This window comes from Lygodium microphyllum, chromosome 26 (assembly GCF_053477565.2).
Source record: "Lygodium microphyllum isolate KBCC chromosome 26, Lygodium_microphyllum_v1.1.10, whole genome shotgun sequence".
NCBI classification, from domain to species: Eukaryota; Viridiplantae; Streptophyta; class Polypodiopsida; order Schizaeales; family Lygodiaceae; genus Lygodium; species Lygodium microphyllum.
In genome coordinates this window covers 21,005,085-21,026,959 of record NC_141160.1, presented here as the reverse complement: position 1 = coordinate 21,026,959, position 21,875 = coordinate 21,005,085, and the positions used below count along the sequence as shown (strand labels likewise).

The 21,875-nt window shown below is 44.6% G+C and overlaps 1 protein-coding gene across 1 annotated transcript; it reads right to left on the bottom strand.

Moving 5' to 3' along the window:
- Positions 1 to 2,965: 2,965 nt before the first annotated feature.
- On the bottom strand, positions 2,966 to 21,771 carry LOC148013038 (Transducin family protein / WD-40 repeat family protein). The gene is made up of 13 exons (XM_087667762.1): positions 21,586 to 21,771; positions 21,456 to 21,503; positions 21,063 to 21,169; positions 20,821 to 20,899; positions 20,570 to 20,740; positions 20,378 to 20,476; positions 20,127 to 20,295; positions 19,531 to 19,637; positions 5,374 to 5,513; positions 5,173 to 5,245; positions 4,960 to 5,072; positions 4,064 to 4,181; positions 2,966 to 3,951 (listed from the first exon to the last, which is right to left on the bottom strand). The coding sequence occupies exons 1-13, from the start codon at positions 21,628 to 21,630 to the stop codon at positions 3,832 to 3,834; spliced, it is 1,389 nt and encodes a 462-aa protein (XP_087523888.1). The 5' UTR covers positions 21,631 to 21,771; the 3' UTR covers positions 2,966 to 3,831.
- Between the last annotated feature and the right edge of the window lie 104 nt (positions 21,772 to 21,875).

Genomic DNA, 21,875 nt, shown 5'->3' with positions numbered 1-21,875 from the left:
AGCTCCAAATAACACCAAGTTGCTTCTAACAAATGTGGACCGGTAGAATGCTCCATGGCTTTCAATGTTTCAAGGTAGAAGGATTTGCAATGATGAAATACTTAGATGCTTATGCTACCCCTTAGCTCTATACATTCTTCTTCGCTAGAGGTTTCACTGCTATACACAAAATCAATCCAAAATGACAGTGGTTAGCCTTGCTTGAATATTGGTTGTTATCAAGTCTATGCTAACAACCTCGAATGGTATTGATAACTGCCTCTTCCTTCCCATTATACAATACCACATAGTCTAAGGTTGAGAAATTATTGAGGCCCTTCCTTTAGTCATAAGGAAAAGCAATTATATCATTCCTCCTCACTAAGTGGTTAGGTTGGGCTTGTAGTGGCAAGCATTGCTCTTTTTAAAGGCATTCACATTAAGGTTTCAAGTTCTGATTTGATTGACACCATCATCAATATGTGGAGAACTTAGACTAAATATGACTAGAAGGGAGCTTATGATAGTAGCCAAATTCTTCACGAACTAGATCCATTTTTACCACTATCAATAGCTTTCATGATGCAAGCAGCCCAATTCTTAAACACCCTCACTTGGCAAATGCATATTCAACAAGGAGATTCAAAAATGGGAGGCTCTTTGTGAGTGTAAAAAATTGGAACTCAACCCAATGAACCAAGTTCATAAGCATTTCACCTTACCCCTAAAAGAGAGCACATATCACTTCTATTGTTAATAGGAAGTGGTAGCCAAACATCACCTTTTTCTACAAGGGACAATCTAGTTGAGCACCTTCTAGAACCATCTATAAATCCTCTACTCGATTGTAAATCACCAAGAATGAAAGTGTGAGAAAAGTCTTCACTTTCTTAAAGGAGAAGTACAAGCTTATTCCCTCTCTCTGTGTGTCTTAAGTTTCACTTTCTTAAAGTAGAAGTAGAAGTTTATTCCTTTTCTCTCTCTCAAAGCCTGGAGGTCAAATATGCAAGGCATGGAAGGCCTCTATCTCAAAGGGTAAACCTCCAAACCTAGAGAACAATAGTCTAGAAACTCTCCACTAAGAGCTCACTAACTAAATTTGGTAACCATGCACCCTAGTACAATATATGCATTAGTAAAGGTGAGGGCATCTCACTTGTTTTGCAAGTGCAAAGCATATGCTAGGGCAAAATTTTAAAAGTACTTTTAACCAAGCAAAATGGGCACTTCATTGTAAGTGGCTTTTCTCAACAACCAAGGCAAAGGGGATCAAAAAAAATGGAAACTACAATGACTACAACTAGTGACCCTAGGAAATGATATAGCATTTCAAGATCAAATTGGTTCACCCATGAGTTAGAATGCCTTAACCCTTTGTCGAGTTTGATGGGGTTAAATATCAAGCTAGTGTTTTTGGTAGACTGACGTGCAAAGTGCAAGAGGCCTTGCTTCAAAACACCTTCCCAAAGGCTTAATCGTATTTGTCACAGTTGGTTGATGATACTACTTACTGCGTGTAAATCCAAACACCACATGTTGGTTTTCCCTTGTATAGATTTACACTTTACCACCTCCACCCCCCAGCTCCACATCTAACGGACACGACCACTGCCTCCGTGGTTTCTGCTAACACTGACCTACAAGTACCCACCCACCATCCTGATCACAATGTAAGGCATTATGCACTGTGGATAGTGTTCTCTCTCAAAATGACCTGAGAGTTATGAACTCACAATAACACTGTTTATGGTCATCTATAACTGTTTAATCGGCAGGCATCGCTTTTCAATCATGCGTATTCACGCATTGTTTGCTTTACATGCTCTGATTTCGATTTCCATCTACACTTATTCTGTTTTCATCCTTAGACTTGACGTATCATTCTGCACTACCTTTTTCGTTCCATTTTCAAAGTCCAGCTGCTTATTACAGGATTATTTTGTGCTTGGATTTGGCTGTGACACATGGCTGTATCCTCTTAATGCATTTATAAAATCCCTACCAGGCTGACCGTATGTAACAAGCCAAAATAATTACTTAGGCCATGAAAGGCACACCAACAGAAGATGCCATTTCACAACATTTGGACCCACCAAACAAGAAGTGAAAGTAATTTTCTAACTAGCTATCACCAACAATACAATGTAGCAACATGTGAACCTCCAACTCAACTTGTTTATGTCAGGGGAATACAGCCTTACCAAGTCCACAGGAGAGTATTAACTTGGGGCATTCAGCAGCCTGGCAACTGAGGCTTGGAATCACAAAAAATAGTGCCAGTGCTCTATGCTGCATCAAATGGAAGTTGTCCCCTTCCAACCACCACCCAGGTGATGAATGTAAGGCCTTCGGGAGTACAGGACAGAACAGTGTCTCCAACCTGGCTGAACCACCACAAACCTCCCAAGTCAAATCATTTGGCATGGAACGACTCTTAAGAGACCTTGTGTTACTTCCCACTTAATGCTAGTCTCTTGGAGATGCATCAACCCAAACAAGCTATGCATCTCACCAATTGTCATTTCTCATAATCTTACTAATGCTTGTTTGCAAAGTTAAATGTTTCCACTGCATGAAAGATGGGCAGACACTTGCACGTGCACAGAGAGAGGGAGAGATAGACAAAGGCAAAGACAGTTCATAGTAAGACAGATTACTTCAACCCTCCAGCCGACATCCTTGAAGGAGAGGCCTCTTCAGCAATCTCTAGTTTTCGTAATACATCCATCAAGATCAAAATTGGTGCGCAAATGCAGGAGTGAAAAGAGTATGCATGAATGTGTCCAGTATTAACCACCATGTTGCTACAACATAATGATCAGGCTATCTCAATAACATATAACTAAGAAACGCAGGCATAGCACCAACAGTATCCAATGTAAGTGACCTCCCATAAATGTGTTTGGAACTGATTAGGGTCAATGCAGAATCGTGCATCATCTCTCAGTAAAATAGATAAAAAGCACAACATAAATCCATGCAAAAGTTTAAGATCCATGAGCCATTATCTCCTTGCTGCAACGCCAGTGCAAAACTTCCTAATGCATGCCAGACAATACATCGAGAGTAACAACATGAGAACTCTCACTTTTTCACTGTCATTGCCATGTACTAGTGGCTGACTAAGGACATAGTTTCCAATTACAGAATGATGGATTTGGGATACCACCTCTGATTGTATGACCACACCCTTTTAGTTGAGCCAAAGCAGTATGGTGTACAGCATCTTAGTACTCCTGTTATAATGCACCCCTGAAATTTACGTCATTTCTCATTATAATAGATAAAAAGCACAACATAAACCCATGCAAAAGGTCTGTGAACCGTCATCTTCTTACTGCAAGGCCAGTGCAAAACTTTCTCATGGCTGTCACACAATACATCTAGAGGCAACGACACACTTTTTCACTGGTAGTGCCATGTACTCATGGCTGGCCAAGGACATCCATCGTTTCGGATCACTGAATGATGGATTTGGTGTACCATCTCTGATTGTATTACCACACACTTTTAGTTGAGCCAAAGGAGTATGGTGTACAGCATCAGTTGTTGGTTGGTTACCCTCTTTCTGTCAGCCCAAACCTTGCTCAATTGGTCAATTGCGGGTGCTTGATGAACCTCTCTCCAATTTGGAAAAGTGCCAGTCAGTACAAGTAACAGTACAGAAAGTCATCCATGTTCAGTATCTCATGCTGAAAGGTGTGACTTCTGTATCTTCAATCCACGCTTAAGTTGTCAAGTTCTCTAGGTTGGATTGGAAAAGTGCCAGTCAGTACAAGTGACAGTACAGAAAGTCATCCATGTTCAGTATCTCATGCTGAAAGGTGTGACTTCTGTATCTTCAATCCACGCTTAAGTTGTCAAGTTCTCTAGGTTGGATGGTTTCAGCACATTGAAACCATCTGCTGCAGTTGAGACAAGTAAACCTGGAATTTGTGCATGCCAATGCAATTCCTTCATGTCCTTTTGACCCTGTAAAAGTTGCTTGTCAGATATATTCATAGAGTCAGAAAATTAAAAGGCCTCTATGAATTGACCATGCAGAAGTTCTCATGCACCTATAATACAAGAAAGAGAAAAAAACCTGATGTACAAATAGCAGTTGGGGTGGTAAATTATCAGGTGCAACCACTTTCTGTTTAACATTAGCTTGAAATTCAGCTTCCTCTTCGGCATCCCTCTCCAGAGATAAATCCCAAATCCTGTTCGAATTTAAAACTAGAATTTAGTCAGTTAAAAGAGGACCTTTGAGGCATGAGCTCTGTATCAGTAACACTTTCTGATTTTAGGGCTCGAAAGTTGGATAAAATATACACCATATACAGCCTGTGAAGAGAACATTGCAGACACGAGAGTAATTCATGACTAATTGAAAGGCAACGACCATGCAACAAGACCATGAGCATAACCACACACCAAAAGCATAGCCTCCATTTGAGGTTGATAAGTGTAACCTACAGTATTAGCAGGTGAACTTGAGACTGCTAAATCTCAAAATACAGAGTCCCTCATAAATATGTGACTGCTCAAGCTCATAATACAGAGACCCTCAAACTCACTCTTCAGCCAAGCAACTTGACAATAAACATGTCCTTTCCACATCCTTGCATAACCTACATATGCATAATGTATTGCTCAGTCATGCAGAGCAAAAGTTAATTGCTATGCAAAGTTCTCAGAAGTTGAAAGACTTGGTAACCCCAAAATCTCCCAAGAGTAGATGGAGGAGCATATGCCAAGAATTTGCAAAATTGTGCCCACTTGAGATGAGTGGTATGTCAAGCCTGTGTGCACATTCCATTTAAATTGCCCATGCCAAGGGTTTGCAAAATTGCGGCCACTTGAGATGAGTGGTCTCCCTTATACAGTAATATGAAAGATTGAGGGTGCAGAAATGAAATATACATGAGATCCAATGCAACCATGGTAGCATCAAAAACTGAAAAGCAGTGATGCAACTGAAAGAACTTAGCACATTACGTCAATTGATCGTCTGCAGAAGCAACCCCAATAGTTGAAGCTTCATGAGGACTCCATTCTATCGAAGTTATAGGTGATTTATGGTACTTAAAATGAGCAACAAAGGAATCATCCTGCCACACGAGACATGGCAGACATCAGACAGCCTCCCAAACAAAACCAATAACAACAGCACATAAACAAAAAGATGAAATAATTTAGGTTGAAAACAACCTTAAAAGACCGAAGGTCCCAAATACGGAAAGTGCCATCATCACTTCCAGATGCTAACATGCAGCTGGCTAACCTGATTACAGTGGTCAGGAAACCTCAATTAACTTGCATGTTTAAGGAGAGGCCAAGAAAAGCATCTAGCATACAAATGTACTTTACTCTCCTGGCCTTACTGCCCTCAGATAGCAGATGCCCTAATACCTATTCCATGAGATGACATTGACATCTGAATCGTGTGCATTGATTGAGATGACTGCGTTATCCCGGCATCGAGCATCCCAAATGCGGATGGTCTTATCTACAGAGCATGAAGCAAAAACGTCTGCTTCAGTTGGGCTCCACTGAAACATCAAGACACCAGAAAAACCAAATCTTAGAAAGATAGTATAATGATGGAATAAAATATTCAACGCATATTGCCAAATTATGATCTACCACTTTGGAGTAGAGAAAGCACTCATGAATATCACATGCATCTGTATAAGGTACTTCCCTTGATGGACCAACCAAGTAGAGCAACAAAACTTAAACTTAGCTGATTTGATTAAAAACCATGCGTATAAAAGTTGACACTGACATGCAATGGCGCTTAAGATAAAACAGAAAGTTCAGCTCACTCCTTTTCTTGATTGGCTCCTTTTCAGCTAGAATGTGTGTCTGGTATTGAACAATGACCTTACAAATTTTGATAGATCTTTCTTTCTCATGATGTATACTTCTCTACGTAGTTGTACTTACACACTCGGTCACTATCTCATTTCTAACAAGCCATCATAGGCCAACATGTGTACCTGGCCATAAATCTGAGTCAGGCTTCAAGAGGAGGGGTGCTAGAAATGCATGATCAATGATTTTGAAAGCAAGGATCTAGGGCAAGATAAGCCACTCAATGGATGAAATACAAAGATCACATCAGAATCTAAAGGTAACCGCAAAATATTTCACCCCCAAAACGTTGTGTCTCAGCATACCCTTGGCTAGGTCCTAAGTGAAATCCCGCATGAAACAGCAAAATAGCACATTTGAAACACATACTTGTCACTTTTCTATAGAACTTGCCTCTTTCCCAAGGTGAACCAAGTAGGTGAAACACTGCATGTTAAGACATTTCACTAGTGCAATATGTTTTGTGTTTCAACCTTGTTAAAAGTATTTCATGATTATTAATTCATTACACTCATCCTTTTCTTTTGAGTTGGTGTTTGTGTTCACTATGTTTAGTCATGTTGATACCCTTTGAATGTTTTCTCTATGCAAACTCTAGCATATCTATTATCTTCACATGGTATTGGAGCTTGTGCTGTACTAAAGAATATCCTATAGATATCCTGATGGCTAGGTTTACAAAAGCTGGACAAATCTAATTCATAATGGTTCAAACTCCTCCATCTTGGGATCATCTGCTGCTGCTTCATACTGCTCCCTCATTGGATGCTCTGACGAAACAGAATGTGTGGCAATACATTGTTGAGCTAAAACACAATTTTCAGCTGATTAGCATTCTTAAAACAGCCCCAAACACACTTAATTAATGAAAAACCCTAAAAAGGGGAGCAGTCTGAGAGAGTTTCAGTGGTCCTCCAAAAACTCTAATTCTTTGGGGCACCCTTCAACATCTATAAATAGATAGGCTGCTCCCATTCAGCCTTATTCCCGTCTGTGCACATTTCACACCCTTGAGTGCAGATTTCAACCAATAGTCTACCTCTACGTGGCTGTCCAGCCTTCGAGACTGCTGCCACCTCTCCATCAGCCCTTCCAATGCCCTGGCGCCTTCCTCCAGGCTGTCGCCCACTGTTTGGCACCTTCCTCCTGGCTGCAATGGCATCTTCCAACCATCGCCAGCATCTTCATCACCTTCTGCAGCTTGCATTCGATTCCAGACCAGCTTAGCGAGAGTTCCTACACACTCCAGCTGCTTGCATTTGGTGTCTCTTCCTCCATGCAACAGGTGTTGGTGCCCCTCCTCATCCAAGTGACATCCACAGTTTGCATTTACACTCATCTAGGGGCCGCCTTCCATCTCCACAGCTTCTCCTACTTGCATTTGGTGCTCCAGGCTCTTCCGGCATCATCGTCTTGCAAACTACACACTCCAACTTTCATCACACACTTGGGATCCGTCTTCGGTGGATGTCACTCTCTGACACATTGCTCTGCCCTCGAGTATCTATACACTCTTGCATTCATTTGCAGTATTCATTCACTTCAGAGTTGTGTTCTTCTCTCCCTTCTTCTGTTTGTGTTTGAGTCTTTGTGTTTGAGTTTTGAGTTTTGCATTTAGGGTTTGAGCCACAGCCAATGTTGAGCTGATGCAAGGATTGCTTCTTGAGTTTCACTCTCAATTACAACACTTCCCGCTCACGTCAGAGCGTTGGTCACCTTCTCAAGCACTATGTGGCCCGAGATCATACTCAGCGCATAAATCTCGACTTTGAGCTTCAAGAGTTCTCTATTAAGGGGATGATCTGAAAGTCAAGCTGGCTGAATATCAACGGTTACTCGCTGAGTTCGCCACTACTAGCTCTTCCAAGTCAGATGACAATCAAGTTACATTTTTCTTGAATAAGTTACCCAAAAAATACTTCAATTTCATTCAGCATATCATCTCGCAACCTCAATTGCCAACCTTCTACGAGTTTGAGTGTCAATTCTTGCATTACGCGAGGCTGCATGATCAAGTCCACAAGAAATCCTCATCAGAGTCTTATTCTAAGCAGAGGGTGTTGGTTGCCTCTTCTTTGGGAGGGAAAACCAACAGTGGCAAAAACTCGCAAGATGCGAAGGCAAGCCAATCAAAAAGTGGCTCCTCTTCCTTAGATGGAACCAAAGAATCTAGACCTATCTGGTAACAACTCCCTAAGAAAAATCGGTTTTGCACACCTTGCCAGAGAGCAGGCCATGTGGACAAGGAGTGTCGCTCCAAGGCCCAAGGTCTTCCACCTAAAAAGCCTCAGCAGACCGCTGCGACTGCACAGTCAAGTGGGGCTATGCCTTCCACTCCTGCTTCATCTCCTCCTTCAGCACCCGTTGTTGCTGCTGGACATGTGGCTTGAGCACAACCTCGGCAAACAGTCTCTTTCGCTACCCCTGAGAGACTCGCTGATTGGTCTGCAGGTCCTGATCTTGCTGCATTTCAGGCATCCATCTCACCTTCTTCTCCACCTCATCAAGCATTCCCTTGGCAAAGCCCTGCTATTGGCCATACGCGATGGTAGACACCTTCTTAGACTAGCATGTCTCTAGGTCCTTTAGGATACCCTAGGTCAGTCTAGCGTCCATCCTTCGCACTCTTAGAGTCGAGCCCATAGGATTCATCGTCCTTAGCTTTTCCATTCTTAGGTCTTCCACTGCATTTACTCACATACATACACATTCATTGCATTGTCTTTTCAGTTAGATTTTCGCTCTGTTATGTTTTGCTTTGGAGGATCTCACCACTGACCTTTGTGTTTGCAAATTCTGATCTCTTTTGCAAGGTTTTGTCTTTCAGTGTAGGACTAACTTGCAAATTGCTTTGGTCTTACCTAGGCTAGAGCCATGGGGATGCGCACCGTCCCTTTCACGGTTTCATCATCCTAGGAGTGCTTACTCTTCTTCCAGCATCGAGGTTTCCCTCCAGAGGCGGATCGTGCAACATCTCTCTCCATGCTATCATGTAAGTGACTTCTACCTTGCTTTTCTAGCGAGACACTTCATCTTCATCATCTTCTTCCCTTTCTTCTGGTTCTTGGCACCACACGAAGACCAACGTCAAGCTCCTCTTCCTTCTTCGACATCTACATCCACGTTGAGAGGGGATTCCTACCCTTCTTGGTATTCTACGCGCTTCAGCACTTTGTCTTCGGCATCCGCTTCTTCCCCCTCTTGTACCTTCCCCTTTGCATTGCATGATTTCATCATCTTTGTACTAGGGTCCTTGGGCAAGTGAACAATTTCCCTAGGAGGGACACTATCCAAGTGGCACCTACTACATGAGCATTCTTCAACATGGAGCATACTTTGCATCTCATTGTGCAGAGCACTACTTGAGCGGATCCTAAGCTCTTACCACCAGTGATTGTTGTTACCACACCACCATACCCCTTCATCACACGGATACCTCATCAATCATATTTTCCCTCATCATTGATACCCTTGAGTGGATGGGTAAGCTTGTATTGTTTTGTGATATGTCATGTCAGAGTGTAGCGGTGCGGAAGCGTAGGACTGAGAGAGAGAACGCAGAGAGAGAAGAGAGAGAAAGAGACAGTGGAAGATGAAGATCTGTTGTATAGAGTGTGCTGTATACAAAGATATGCAGATATGTACACAGGCGCAGTGCGCTGGACTGCGTGTCTCCACCTCGATGATGCAACCTGCTGTTCACCTCGAAGTCTGCTGCAGTCTGCACTGTCTCCTGTTAGAGATCATTGCCTGACCAAGTGCAGTCGGACAGTTTCTGTCCAGGTGCAGTCAGACTGCACAGTCGGACTGCCACATGGCAGTCCGACCTGTCCTGTCAGTGCAGCCGACATGTCTTTTCTGGCGCCCTGTTTTCTGGCTATAAATAGCCGAGGTTTTCAGCAGTCTCTGGCACTTCTCTGCTCGCAGATTACAGACTGGTGGCACGCGCAGATTCCGTCTCTGTTCGCAGATTTCAGACAGGAGACAGTGCAAACTGCAGCGGACTTCAAGGTGAACAGCAGGTTGCATCGTCGAGGTGGAGACACGCAGTCCAATGCACTGCGCCCGTGTACATATCTGCATATCTTTGTATACAGCACACTTTATACAGCAGATCTTCATCTTCCACTATCTCTTTCTCTCTCTTCTCTCTCTGTGTTCTCTCTCTCAGTCCTACGCTTCCGCACAGCTGCACTCTAACATGGTATCAGAGCAGTGTTAGAGGGCTGACTGAGCGCAGAACCAACCTGAAGAGGAGTTTCTATCACGACACAAGGTTGCGTTTTCAGCGTTTGAGGGCAGGCAGGAGGGCTGCGCCTCGGAACAAGGCTGAAGCGAGCGTGGGCGCGCAGGAAAGGAGTCCAGGTGGTGGATTTGCTGCTTTTTACTGCTGGTTGACGAGGAGGAAGTTTGAGTTTTCAGCTTTCAAGTGCAGGTTTTGCTTTTTCATCGCCTCCGGCAGGTGAAGAAGTTTCAAGACGCGGAAGAGCCTTAGCAGGCTGAGTTTTCACAATCAGAGGGGGCTGCTTTTGTGTTTGTGAAGGCATTACAGGTGAAGATATCTACAGAGATTGACTTGGAGTTCCAGACGGTTATGGACTTACCGACTCTTCCCGCAGATCAGAAGCTCGATGGCGACAACTACCGCATCTGGCGCGTCATGATGTTGGCCATCCTTGAGTCCTATGATTTGGCGGAGCTTGTACAGGAGGAAATCGACCGGCCCTCGGTAAGAGATGAGTCCAAACTCTCTTCCGATGCTCGTGCGGAGTTGGCCAAGGCTCAGTCTCACTGGGACAAACTCAATGCCAGGATTCGTTCCTTTCTTTTTCTGTCTTGTACTACAGCCGTGATAGCTCACATCGAGCACTTGACGGTGGCTCGGGAGATATGGCTGGAGCTTGATCAGATGTACAACCAGATGACCCTTATGAAGCGGGTTTCTTTGGAGGTTCAGATGCGGACCTTGTCCATAAACAAGTCTTCTTCGTTGCGAGAACATATCAACAAGCTTAGACAGCTTCAGATGCAAGTTCAGAATGCGGGGAAGCCAATTTCCTCCAAAGACATGGCGATCACACTATTGTCCCATTTGCCGCCACGATTTGGTACTTTCTACGCCGCCCTTACTGCTTCGGGGCGAGAGTCTACTCTTCGTTGGGAAGAGTTGATTCCTATGGTCTTGGACCAAGAGGAACAGCTAAAGGGACAGAATGCTTCCAAGTCGGAGGCACTGACAGGTCAAGCCTCTCAGAAGAAGGGGAAGGACCAAAAGAAGAAGAAGGGGGATAACAAGTCAAAGAAGGACAAGGACAAGGACAAAGAATCCACATGCCATATTTGTGGAAAGACTGGCCATTGGAAGAAGGATTGCCCTGACAAAGACAAGAAGGACACCAACAAGAAGGACACGAAGGATTCTGGAGCGGTGGTTGCACCCTCATCAGCTGCATTTCTTCATCTAGCTGTCATTGAGGACTCTTCACCGAATGCTTCTGATGCTGCGATGACGGCTCCCCAGGCTTGAGAGTGGATCGTTGATAGTGGTGCCTCCCGGCACATGACTCCTTCATCAGATGGTGTTGCTCAGTTGCGACCCTCACGTGGGCAGATTCTCATTGGAGATAGCTCTTCGGTGTCTATTGCAAGACGGGGTAAGATGCAGCTTATTCCAGATGGACATGGTGGTACCCATACCTCAGAGGTCTTGCATGTACCAGGTTTAGGGTATCATCCCCTGTCAGTTCATAAGATTTGCTCCCTTGGACTTTTGGTGGAGTTTGACAGTAACTCGGTGCGAGTCCTTGATCGTGGGTCAAGGAAGGTTCTATCATCCAGATATGAGGAGAACGGCATCTACAAATTGAAGTCTTCCACCGCCCTCTCTACTCTTCTTCTTACCTCTCAGACACAGTCAGAGTTATGGCATGCTCGGTTTGGTCACCTCAACTATGATTATCTTCGGAGGGCGTCACGGGGACAGCTTGTTTGAGGGTTGCCGGATATAGTGGTGAGCCAACAGCCATGTGTCTCCTGCATTCGTGGGAAGCAGCATAGGGATGACATTCCCCACATAGCTTCGCGGCGGTCTACTTCACTTATGGAGCTTGTATCTAGGGATCTATGTGGCCCTATGAGGAACGAGTCCTTGCGTGGGAGCTCGTACTTCATGCTAATCGTAGATGATTACAGCAGGATGACATGGGCTTATTTCTTGGCATTGAAGTCAAAAGCTTTCTCCCACTTCAAGGATTGGCTTCTCTTTGAGGAGAACCGATCAGGCCGGAGATTGAAGACCTTGCGATCCGACAAGGGTGGTGAATTTGTTTCTAATGAGTTTGCTCGTTTTTGTGCAGATAAAGGTATTCACCAAGAGTTTGCTAATACCAACACTCCTCAAGAAAATGGCATTCTTGAACGGAAAAACCGTAGTGTGATCGAGATGGCGCGCACCATGATGGAGCACCAACAGACCCCTCAGGTTCTGTGGGCCGAGGCTGTGGCTACTGCCGTCCACATCCTTAATCGATCCCCCACTTCGGCCGTTGATGGGATGACACCTTTTGAGGCTTACTTTGGGACTAAGCCCGATGTTTCTTACTTTAGGGTCTTTGGGTGTGATGCCTATGTTCATGTTCCCAAGGCTCACCGTGATAAATTTGAAGCAGCTTCCCGAAGACAGGTATTTGTTGGCTACAGCTCCCAGTCCCAAGGCTATCGATTGTATGATCCCGTCAAGCGGGATGTGTACACTAGTCGTGATGTGCGGTTTGTGGAGGTTCCGGCCATATCAACGAGTGAGGAGCATCCCGTTCTTGGAGATCCAGGGGAGAGTTGGGCTCCTGCTATAGTTCCTTTGGAGCCCGTGCCTTTTGATTATGATTCTGTTTCTGACACAGAGTCTACTGTTCCACCGGTCACCCCTGAGGAGTTACCACTGGTGGATATTCCAAAGTCTTCAGCTGATGGAGAGAGACAAGGGGAGGTTCGGCCTCCTCCTCGATGGGCCCGTGACACACTCCGCGATTCAGGGATCGAGGGGGTTCCTGAGGAGTGGGGACCGCAGGATGGTCCGCGGCGGTCACGGAGGCACCAGGCACATTCTACGGAACTTGTTTGCTCTAACTATTGTTTGATGACCCGTGTTATGCGGGATCGAGACCCCACCTCCGTGAAGGAGGCTTTACAGTTCGCACCATGGAAGAAAGCTATGGAAGCCGAGTTGGAGCCTATTGAGAGGAATGGCACTTGGTCACTCGTGCCATGGTCCCCGAATAAGAAGGTGATTGTCGTCAAATGGGTCTTCAAGACCAAGTATCTTAGCGATGGTTCTTTGGACAAGCACAAGGCTCACCTTGTTGCTAAAGGTTTTGCACAGCACCCAGGGATTGATTGTCATGATACTTTTGCCCCCACAACTCGTATGGCAACTATTCGAGCTATTCTTGCATTGGCTAGCCATAGGAGATGGCCTGTCTACCAGTTGGATGTGAAGTCGGCCTTCCTCAATGGTGATTTGAAGGAGGAGTATGCAGGATCGAGAGCCCACCTCCGTGAAGGAGGCTTTACAGTCCGCACCATGGAAGAAAGCTATGGAAGCCGAGTTGGAGCCTATTGAGAGGAATGGCACTTGGTCACAAGTGCCACGCTCCCCGAATAAGAAGGTGATTGGCGTCAAATGGGTCTTCAAGACCAAGTACCTTAGCAATGGTTCTTTGGACAAGCACAAGGCTCACCTTGTTGCTAAAGGTTTTGCACAGCGCCCAGGGATTGATTGTCATGATACTTTTGCCCCCACTGCTCGTATGGCGACTATTCGAGCTGTTCTTGCGTTGGCTGGCCATAGGAGATGGCCTGTCTATCAGTTGGATGTGAAGTTGGCCTTCCTCAATGGTGATTTGAAGGAGGAGATCTATGTCGAGCAGCCTCCTGGCTTTGGATCTTCAGATGGGAAAGTCTACAGGTTGAAGAAGGCCTTATATGGCCTCAAGCAGGCTCTGCGTACATGGAACGAGAAGATTGATTCGTTCCTTCAGTCACAGTTGGGATATCGGCGTTCTAAGGCCGATCCGCAGCTTTATCTTCACACTTCCGAGGATGATTATGTGCTTTTTGTGTTGTATGTTGATGATTTGATTGTCACAGGTGATCATGCACAGAAGGTCCAAGAGACGAAGGCAGCTTCACATCGGACGTTCGAGATGACAGACTTGGGTCTACTCCATTTCTTTTTGGGCCATGAGATTTATCAGTCTCCGAGGGGGATCTTCATCTCTCAGCAGAGATATATACAGGAGCTCTTGGTGTCTTTTGCGATGGAGGATTGTCGGACCCTTTCTACTCCTATGGATCCAAACTGGAAGGCCACTTCCCATTCAGCTTCTCCCATGGCGGATGCTGTAAACGCCCCGAACAACGTAGTATGCTTAACAATTATGATATTCGCTTGTTTTCGAGATTTAATATAAAAGAGAATGAACACGTAAAATTACTCACAAAATTACAGCCATGAAAATGTAAAAGTAATGGAGACAAGATTGAGGGTTGAAGATGGGCAACCCCCCCCCCCCCCCCCCCCCCCCGAAGGAATGTATTTCTGCTCAACCCAAGTCCCTTAGGGAAAAGCTCAGTTACAATCAACCTGAGAGTGAGAAGAAGTAATTCTCACTCTCACAAGGTCATGCAAAGATGTACAAACACACATGCATTATCTATTATGCAATGATAAGAACTGATTTCTTTACAGTGTGAGAGAATAAAAAGGGGAATTCAGCCTTTCTCCATCGTTGATCAGCAGTACATGGATAGGGCTTGCTTCTTGTAGCTAAAATGAAAGAAAGAGCTCGAGAAGGAGGTGCTGTAATGAATTTACAGGCTTGCTGTCTTGTAAAACAGTAGTGATAGAAGAGGGAATATGGAGGAATTTGATAATGGAGAAGTGGGGATGATGATGGGGATGGATGGGGCCAGTTTCTGGCTATCTGTGGGTGTTGTTCGTGAGTTTACAGCAAAGAAAAATGATGTTGAATGAAGAAAAACGAGCTCTTATTTATAGGAGAGGGGAGAGCTAGTACAAAAGGGGAAAGTGGAGTAGCACAAGACAAGTGTCCAGCCACATATCATGAGATGTCACAAGTGGTGGGACACTTGGAAACTTGTGTGACAAGTGTCTTGACACTTGTCTCTTCTCTATGGCCTTCCTTTTTGGATTGAATACTGTCAAGAATAGAAACAACCAAATTTAGTAAGCACAATCAGAGTACAGAACTTACTATTTTTAGAATGAAATCCCTATTTTTTAGGACTAGCATTTTTAGGCTAATTCGAGGCTCCTAAATTTTAGGGACCTTCTAAAATTTAGGGATCTCCTAAAATTTAGGGACCCCCCCAATATGGGTGTCATATGAAAGCTTTTTCCATGTACATCGCAAAAATGGTATCCGAATCTTCATGTGACTTTCCTATGCAAAGAAATGTGCATTTCAAGCTTTCAGTCCACACATGCACATTATACAAGCATTTCATGATCATGCCATCTTGTTGATTGTAACTGTTTGTTCTGGTGGATCTAGCCCACACTTCAAGGCATCAATCCTTTCTGTGTGCGAGTCTAACCCTGATATGCGTGAGTTCTAGTCACAGGCGCCCAATCGGGTCATATAGATGGAAGTGTGAACTATCTTTTCTCTAACCCACCGCGTGGGTCCACCATAACCTGTGACCACTCATCAGTGGCCAGCTCCAATGCACTTTTCTTTATATCTAATTAGTGCAAAGGAAATAAATTTAATAAATCATTATATAAACAAATTAATGAAAAAGGATACAAATTCTGTTTCTATAGAGTTGTGACAGATGCTTCCCGCTATCGTCAGTTGATTGGATCCTTGATTTGGCTTCTCAACACTCGTGTTGATCTTTGTTTTGCTGTTGGGCTCTTGGCAAGATTCATGAGTGAACCTCAAACGGTGCATTGGCAGGCTGCTCAGAGGATACTTCGGTATTTGAGGGGGACGTCTGATTTAGGGATTCATTATCCCGCAGGGACAGATGGTTCAGATCTTGTACTCGCAGGTCGAAGCGACTCGGATTGGGCCGGTGATGTGGACCATAGGCGGTCTACTATAGGTTATTGTTTTACCTTGGGTACAAGTGTTATCTCATGGAGTAGCAAGAAGCAGCCCATGGTCGCCCTTTCGTCTACTGAGGTGGAGTATCGGGCCGCGTCTTCCACCACATGTGAGGCTGTGTGGCTTCGGAGATTGTTGGAGGAGCTTGGTTGCCCCAAGACTCGTCCTACTTTGCTGCAATGTGACAATGAGAGTTGCATTGCCTTGGCACGGAATCCTGTTTTTCATGCCCGGATGAAGCACATAGAGATCCGGTACCACTTCATCAGAGAGAAGCTTCTGGATGAGACCATCACTGTGAAGTACTGCAAGATGGAGGACAATCTTGCAGATTTGTTTACAAAGGCATTTCCCCAAGCTCTACTTCGGAGACATTCCAAATCCCTCAGGCTTCTGCTCTGCCCAGGCTCTGAGAGGGGGTGCTAGAGATCATCGCCTGACCAGGTGCAGTCGGACAGTTTCTGTCCAGGTGCAGTCGGACTGCACAGTCGGACTGCCACGTGGCAGTCCGACCTGTCCTGTCAGTCGGCTGCATTTAATGCAGCCGACATATCTTTTCTGGCGCCCTGTTTTCTGGCTATAAATAGCCGAGGTTTTCAGTAGTCTCTGGCACTTCTCTGCTCCTAGATTACAGACTGGTGGCACACGTAGATTCCGTCTCTGTTCACAGATTTCAAACAGGAGACAGTGCAGACTGCAGCGGACTTCGAGGTGAACAGTAGGTTGCATCGTCGAGGTGGAGACACGCAGTCCAGCACACTGCGCCCGTGTACATATCTGCATATCTTTGTATACAGCACACTTTATACAGCTGATCTTCATCTTCCACTGTCTCTTTCTCTCTTCTCTCTCTGCGTTCTCTCTCTCAATCCTACACTTCCGCACCGCTGCACTCTGGCAAGGTGTACCCTCCATACTCTGGTTTCCCAGGTTACTGTTACCCAATCAGCCGCATCCCATAAAATTTAACACACTTTTATTTTTTATTTTTTATAAGTTCAATGTGGTTCCATCCACCTTTGTAGGGCTTGGTAGGCCACTGGGCAGCTGACGTGCATCCTTTGTCCAATGCCCTGTTCTCTCTGGGGTGATGTTGAGAAACCCTTCACCTGCAGTTTGCATTTTTGCGTTTTTGCATTTCACATTTAGGGTTTGCAGCCCCAGAAAGGGGCGCCATCCTAGATTGGCTATGCCTATTTATAGGCCACTCTCTCATTCATTCCTTACGGCTGATTCATTCAGTCCGTCACCTCTTCTTTCCAATCTCTCCACTACCCTCACACCCCTTCAGGAGAACATTGCGGTTCATGGTTTGTAGCTGTCTTCATCATCTTCCTTGTGCTATGGAACCCTTGTTCCCTTGTATCACATTCACTCCATGATTCAGAACTTCATCATTCCATTCATCAGAGTTTCTTCTCTCTTCTCTTCTCTTCTTCATGTTTGCCGAGTTCACTCCATGTTCCTCCCCGCAAGCCCTACTGTCTCGCTGGTACATCATCTTTTGACATGGTATCAAAGCTGGATCTGCTCAGACAACGGCAAAGATCCTCTACTCCAATGAAGGCAAAGACCAGTGGCGGGTTAAGCATCCACTTCTCTTCTTTTCCCACTGCATCAATATCTCGTTTTTGCAGGTTTCAGGTGTTTTCAGCTTGCTGCCCACACCCCTTTCGCGAAGGACATCGCAGTCTCAGCTGTCCCTTGCTGTCATCTGCAGTCTGGCGCTTGTTTCCAGCCTTCCACCCACATTTTACAGCTGTTTACAGCAAAGCGGCTGTTATTGATCACTCTCCATTCAGAAAACAATCTCGTTTTTGCAAATTTCAGGTATTTCAGCTTGCTGCTCACACCCCGTTCGTGTGAAGGACATCTCAGCCGAAGCTGTCCATTGTTGTCTCCATCAGTTGACGCCTGATTTCCAGCCCTCTTCACGCAGCTTGGAGCTGATTTCAATCAAGCGACTGCTGTTCTTGTGCAAACCTGCTGCCGTACAGCCTGCCACGTCATCACAGTCCTGCTGCCTACGTTTTTAGTCTTTCTCTCTCCTACAAGCTGTCATGCCTGCGTTTTTAGTCTTTCTCTCTCCTATTGCCTAGGTTTTGTCTTTCTCCTGCAAGCTGTCCTGCCTACGTTTTTAGTCTTTCTCTCTCATGCTGCCTACGTTTTCTCTCTCCTCACCTGCATTTTTCTATTGGTTGCAACCTCTTACTGCTGGTCGCATCCTCCTCCCACTAGCGGCTCACTTCTAGCCCTTCCACTACCCTCCCACCCTTTGAGGTGGACATTGTTGTTCGTGCTTCACACTACCCTCACACCCCTTGAAGTGGACATTACGGTTCATGGTTCATGGTGGCTAACCTCTTCCTTCTTCAGCAAGGCACACTAGTATCCATGGCTTCTTTACCAGTAGATTGCCCTTCTACTCGATGTTCCTACTGCGGCACGAACGGTCATCCCACAGAAGACTATCAACATCGACCTTTGCTCCCCACCCCTCCAAAGTACATGCGTCTTTCACCAGGCACTCCTTGCCCCACCTCTCCTTTCTGGGCCCCAGAGATCGTTCTGCATCGGCTATCAGAGTACTATGCTCAAGGCAATAAGACACATCCGATGCGCACTAAGTCCTTTCAAGCACATGGAGGATCGATTGGTGCTATGACCTCCAGGAGATCGTCGCAATGCCAACGACAGTCTTCTCCCACTTATTTTCAGGTACAGTGGCATCCATGACCTACGGATCTGCAATCTGCTCCATTGAGAGACAGTGATTGTTTGATACCGTCTCCTCGACAGTCAGCTCCTTCAAGAGACAGTGGCTGCTCGACTCCTTCCTCTTCTTCAGCTACCCAGTCCGCTCCACTGAGAGACAACGATTGTTGCCCACCTCTTGCTCATTCTGAGCCCCACCCTTTCCCACCCTCGACTACTCAGGTTCGAGAGGCTACCTTTGGGAGCTCTTTGGCACCCCAGATACCTTCTTCAGCACAACCAGCGGCACTTCCTTCGTCATCAGACATTTCGGAGTCCGTGATCCATGAGTTTTTGGATTCCCTCTCCTGCATTCCTATAACCTTTTTCTTAAAACACTTATCTACAAAGGTAAGAGGTGTTACAGAGCTTCTATATGATAAGCAACGAGTATGTGAACAGTTGAAAGAATCTACCTTTAACATGCCCACACAACTCCTAGTGTGTGAGAAGTTAATTGCCATGTCTACTTGAAGGAATAATCAAGGTGCATGGGTTGACTGGGATTTTTTTTAAACCAAGGGGAAGTTTCACAGCAATTTGATGACCTATTGAAATGGGATACACTTTATGTGTGTCATGTTTACCTAGAGATTGGAACACACTCTTAAGCTGAAATTTTCATAAATGGAACAGATTTGAAGTTGTAGCATCAATACCTTAACAAGTGCACTCATCTTGCTACTTATTATGTTTAGAAAAACACCATTCAGAACTAGTAAGTGGTAAAACAGCTGCATGATTTTACAAAAAAGTAGTAAAACAGCTTTAAAAGTTTTAAAAATCTAGTTTGAAAGACTAAAATTACTTGCAGGTCTTCGATACTCGCTGTGTGCCCTTGATATGCAGCTTTATTAACCATCCATTTACCGTCACTTGTAGGCTCCCACAGATGGATAGCACTTCTGCAGTCACCTAAAACATGCCAAATGAACTATGAAAATTTTACTTTGAAGTGCGTCCCTGCTGGGAGCAAGGGAAAATGAAAAATGCGCATCCTAGCTCACTGAAAGGAGTATCATAGCAAGATAAACCTACTTACAAGTTACCTGACATCAAAGAGAGAGACATGCACGAAACTAGTCATATTAGAATGCCAATATTGAGTCAGTAATAAAAGTATTCTTCTAGCACAACCACTTTACTTTGTTTTTTCAACCTAACTACCCAACACCTGACCAGATATTACAAGTAACGCCAATTGTGCTGTCTTAAAAGCTGAACCATTGTCAACTATGCGACACCATCAAGCCGGAAAGTTGCTTGGTTGAAAAAAGGATCACAACAAAAAAAGGATAGTAAAAAACCAAGCAGATGCAACACGGAAACATTATATTTTCTTCAGAAAGGCAATCCAGACCCAGACCCCCACCATAGTTGAACAATAACTAAGTTCACACAAACCTGTAACAAGTCTCCCCAAAGTCACTGAACTCCAATCTAGAGCAAAACCCTCATCCTTGTGGCCTGTGAAGATGTACACAGGAGCTTGCCTAATAACATTGTTGATCCCTGTGCTCACAGATGGATCTATAGTTGATAGGTAACGCAAATGTGCACTCATGTCCCACACCTACAAAGGCAAGCATTGATAAATTAAGGATAATCAGCAGAATAGAATATGTCTGCAGAAAGAGATCTGATAACTGGAAAACCTGCACGTAGCCATTCTCTCCCCATGTTGCCACAATGTGTGGTTGTTGCTGCATAGACCGTGCTCGATTTATGCCACCTTGATGGGAGACCATGCGCACCTGACACTCAGGCGACCAGATATGATTTTATAAACATCACAAAGACTTGCCTCAATTATCGAGAAGATTCCAGAGCATCTTCTAGGTAATCACCTGTAAAACTGGATTCTTTGAGCCTGTTGTTCTGGCTTCATTCTCATCTTCTTCATCACTGCTGCTTTCACTATCACTCTCTGCCTCATCAGTTGGCACTTGTTTGCGCTTCGTGCCAGTAATATTGGAGAGTCTTGCTACAACTACTGAATTATTGGCTGCAGCAACTGCCTGAAAAATCCCCAGAGTTAGGGGGAAAACAAAGGTAATGCACAACAAACTGACTAGAAAAAGCATCACAAGTAGAATACCTGTGTTCCTGCTACGCAAAATATGGTATGAGGAAATTCATTTCTAACAACTCCAAGCACGTCCCGTATAAGATCAAAGCTGAAGTTAATGCATTACATATATAAGACCGAAACTGCCTTCATGTAATAAACTAAATATGCAAAGCACTTGAATATCGCCATAAAAGCAAATGTTGCATTCTACTGAATACCAAGCAAGAGCAAGTATTTTATTTTATTTTTTAAAGGAAAGAATTGGAGACCTTAGACATGGCCACCCAAAATTGAAAGCATGTAAGCAATCATATGCTGTAGGATCGAACTGAAGTTGTTCATCTTCCTCCAACCCATCAACACCAGGCTGCCATACCTGCGACAGCAAACCACATAGCATCATAATTATGCAGGAAACGATGCAGTTAACATTATCAAGCTGAATAGTTGAGTCCCCTACAAAATGCTGACTGACTCTTACAACCCCTGTACAAAACCTGAATTTCCCTTTCGAGAATGCGAGGTTACGCAATATACTTTGAAAGCAAACATCAGAGTACAAACAGAACATAATCAAATCAGGATGTGAAACAGCGATAATTTTCGTCGGTGGTTATGCACAATTAGAAACAAACATGTAAGCTCATAAATACTGCCTTTACCTTCATAGCTTGTTTTGAGATGGAGGTCCCTGCCGTCGTCTTGTTTGCCTGTGCATGATAAGCCCCCTTAGGATTCTCTCTCTCTCTCTCTCTCTCTCTCTCTCTCTCTCTCTCTCTCTCTCTCTCTTACCTTGGACTTCTTAGGTCCCTTCTTCTTCTTTGGATTGCGAGCCATGGCTGCCTAAGCTCTCGCTGTTCGTCAAGGAAGACTCGAGACAGTAGCCTTCAAACGAATCGCCAGAAGAAATATAGGCTGCATAAGAATATTGCGACCTGCAGAGAAACCTCTACGGTTATATACCTACATTAGATCTAAGGTTTCAGTTCCTAATCACTATAATTCTTTGAATTAGTTTATATTGATGATTTGCATGGTCGTCCTTTGTGTTTTCCTTTTATCTCGGTACAAATCAAAAGCAA

Coding starts and splice junctions, on each gene's coding strand:
- LOC148013038 (XM_087667762.1), bottom strand. CDS start 21,630: ATGGCTCGCAATCCAAAGAAGAAGAAGGGACCTAAGAAGTCCAAG. Junction 20,900..21,062: donor TTTGGGTGGCCATGTCTAAG/GTCTCCAATTCT, acceptor CATTAACTTCAG/CTTTGATCTTATACGGGACG. Junction 20,296..20,377: donor GAGAGAATGGCTACGTGCAG/GTTTTCCAGTTA, acceptor TTGCCTTTGTAG/GTGTGGGACATGAGTGCACA.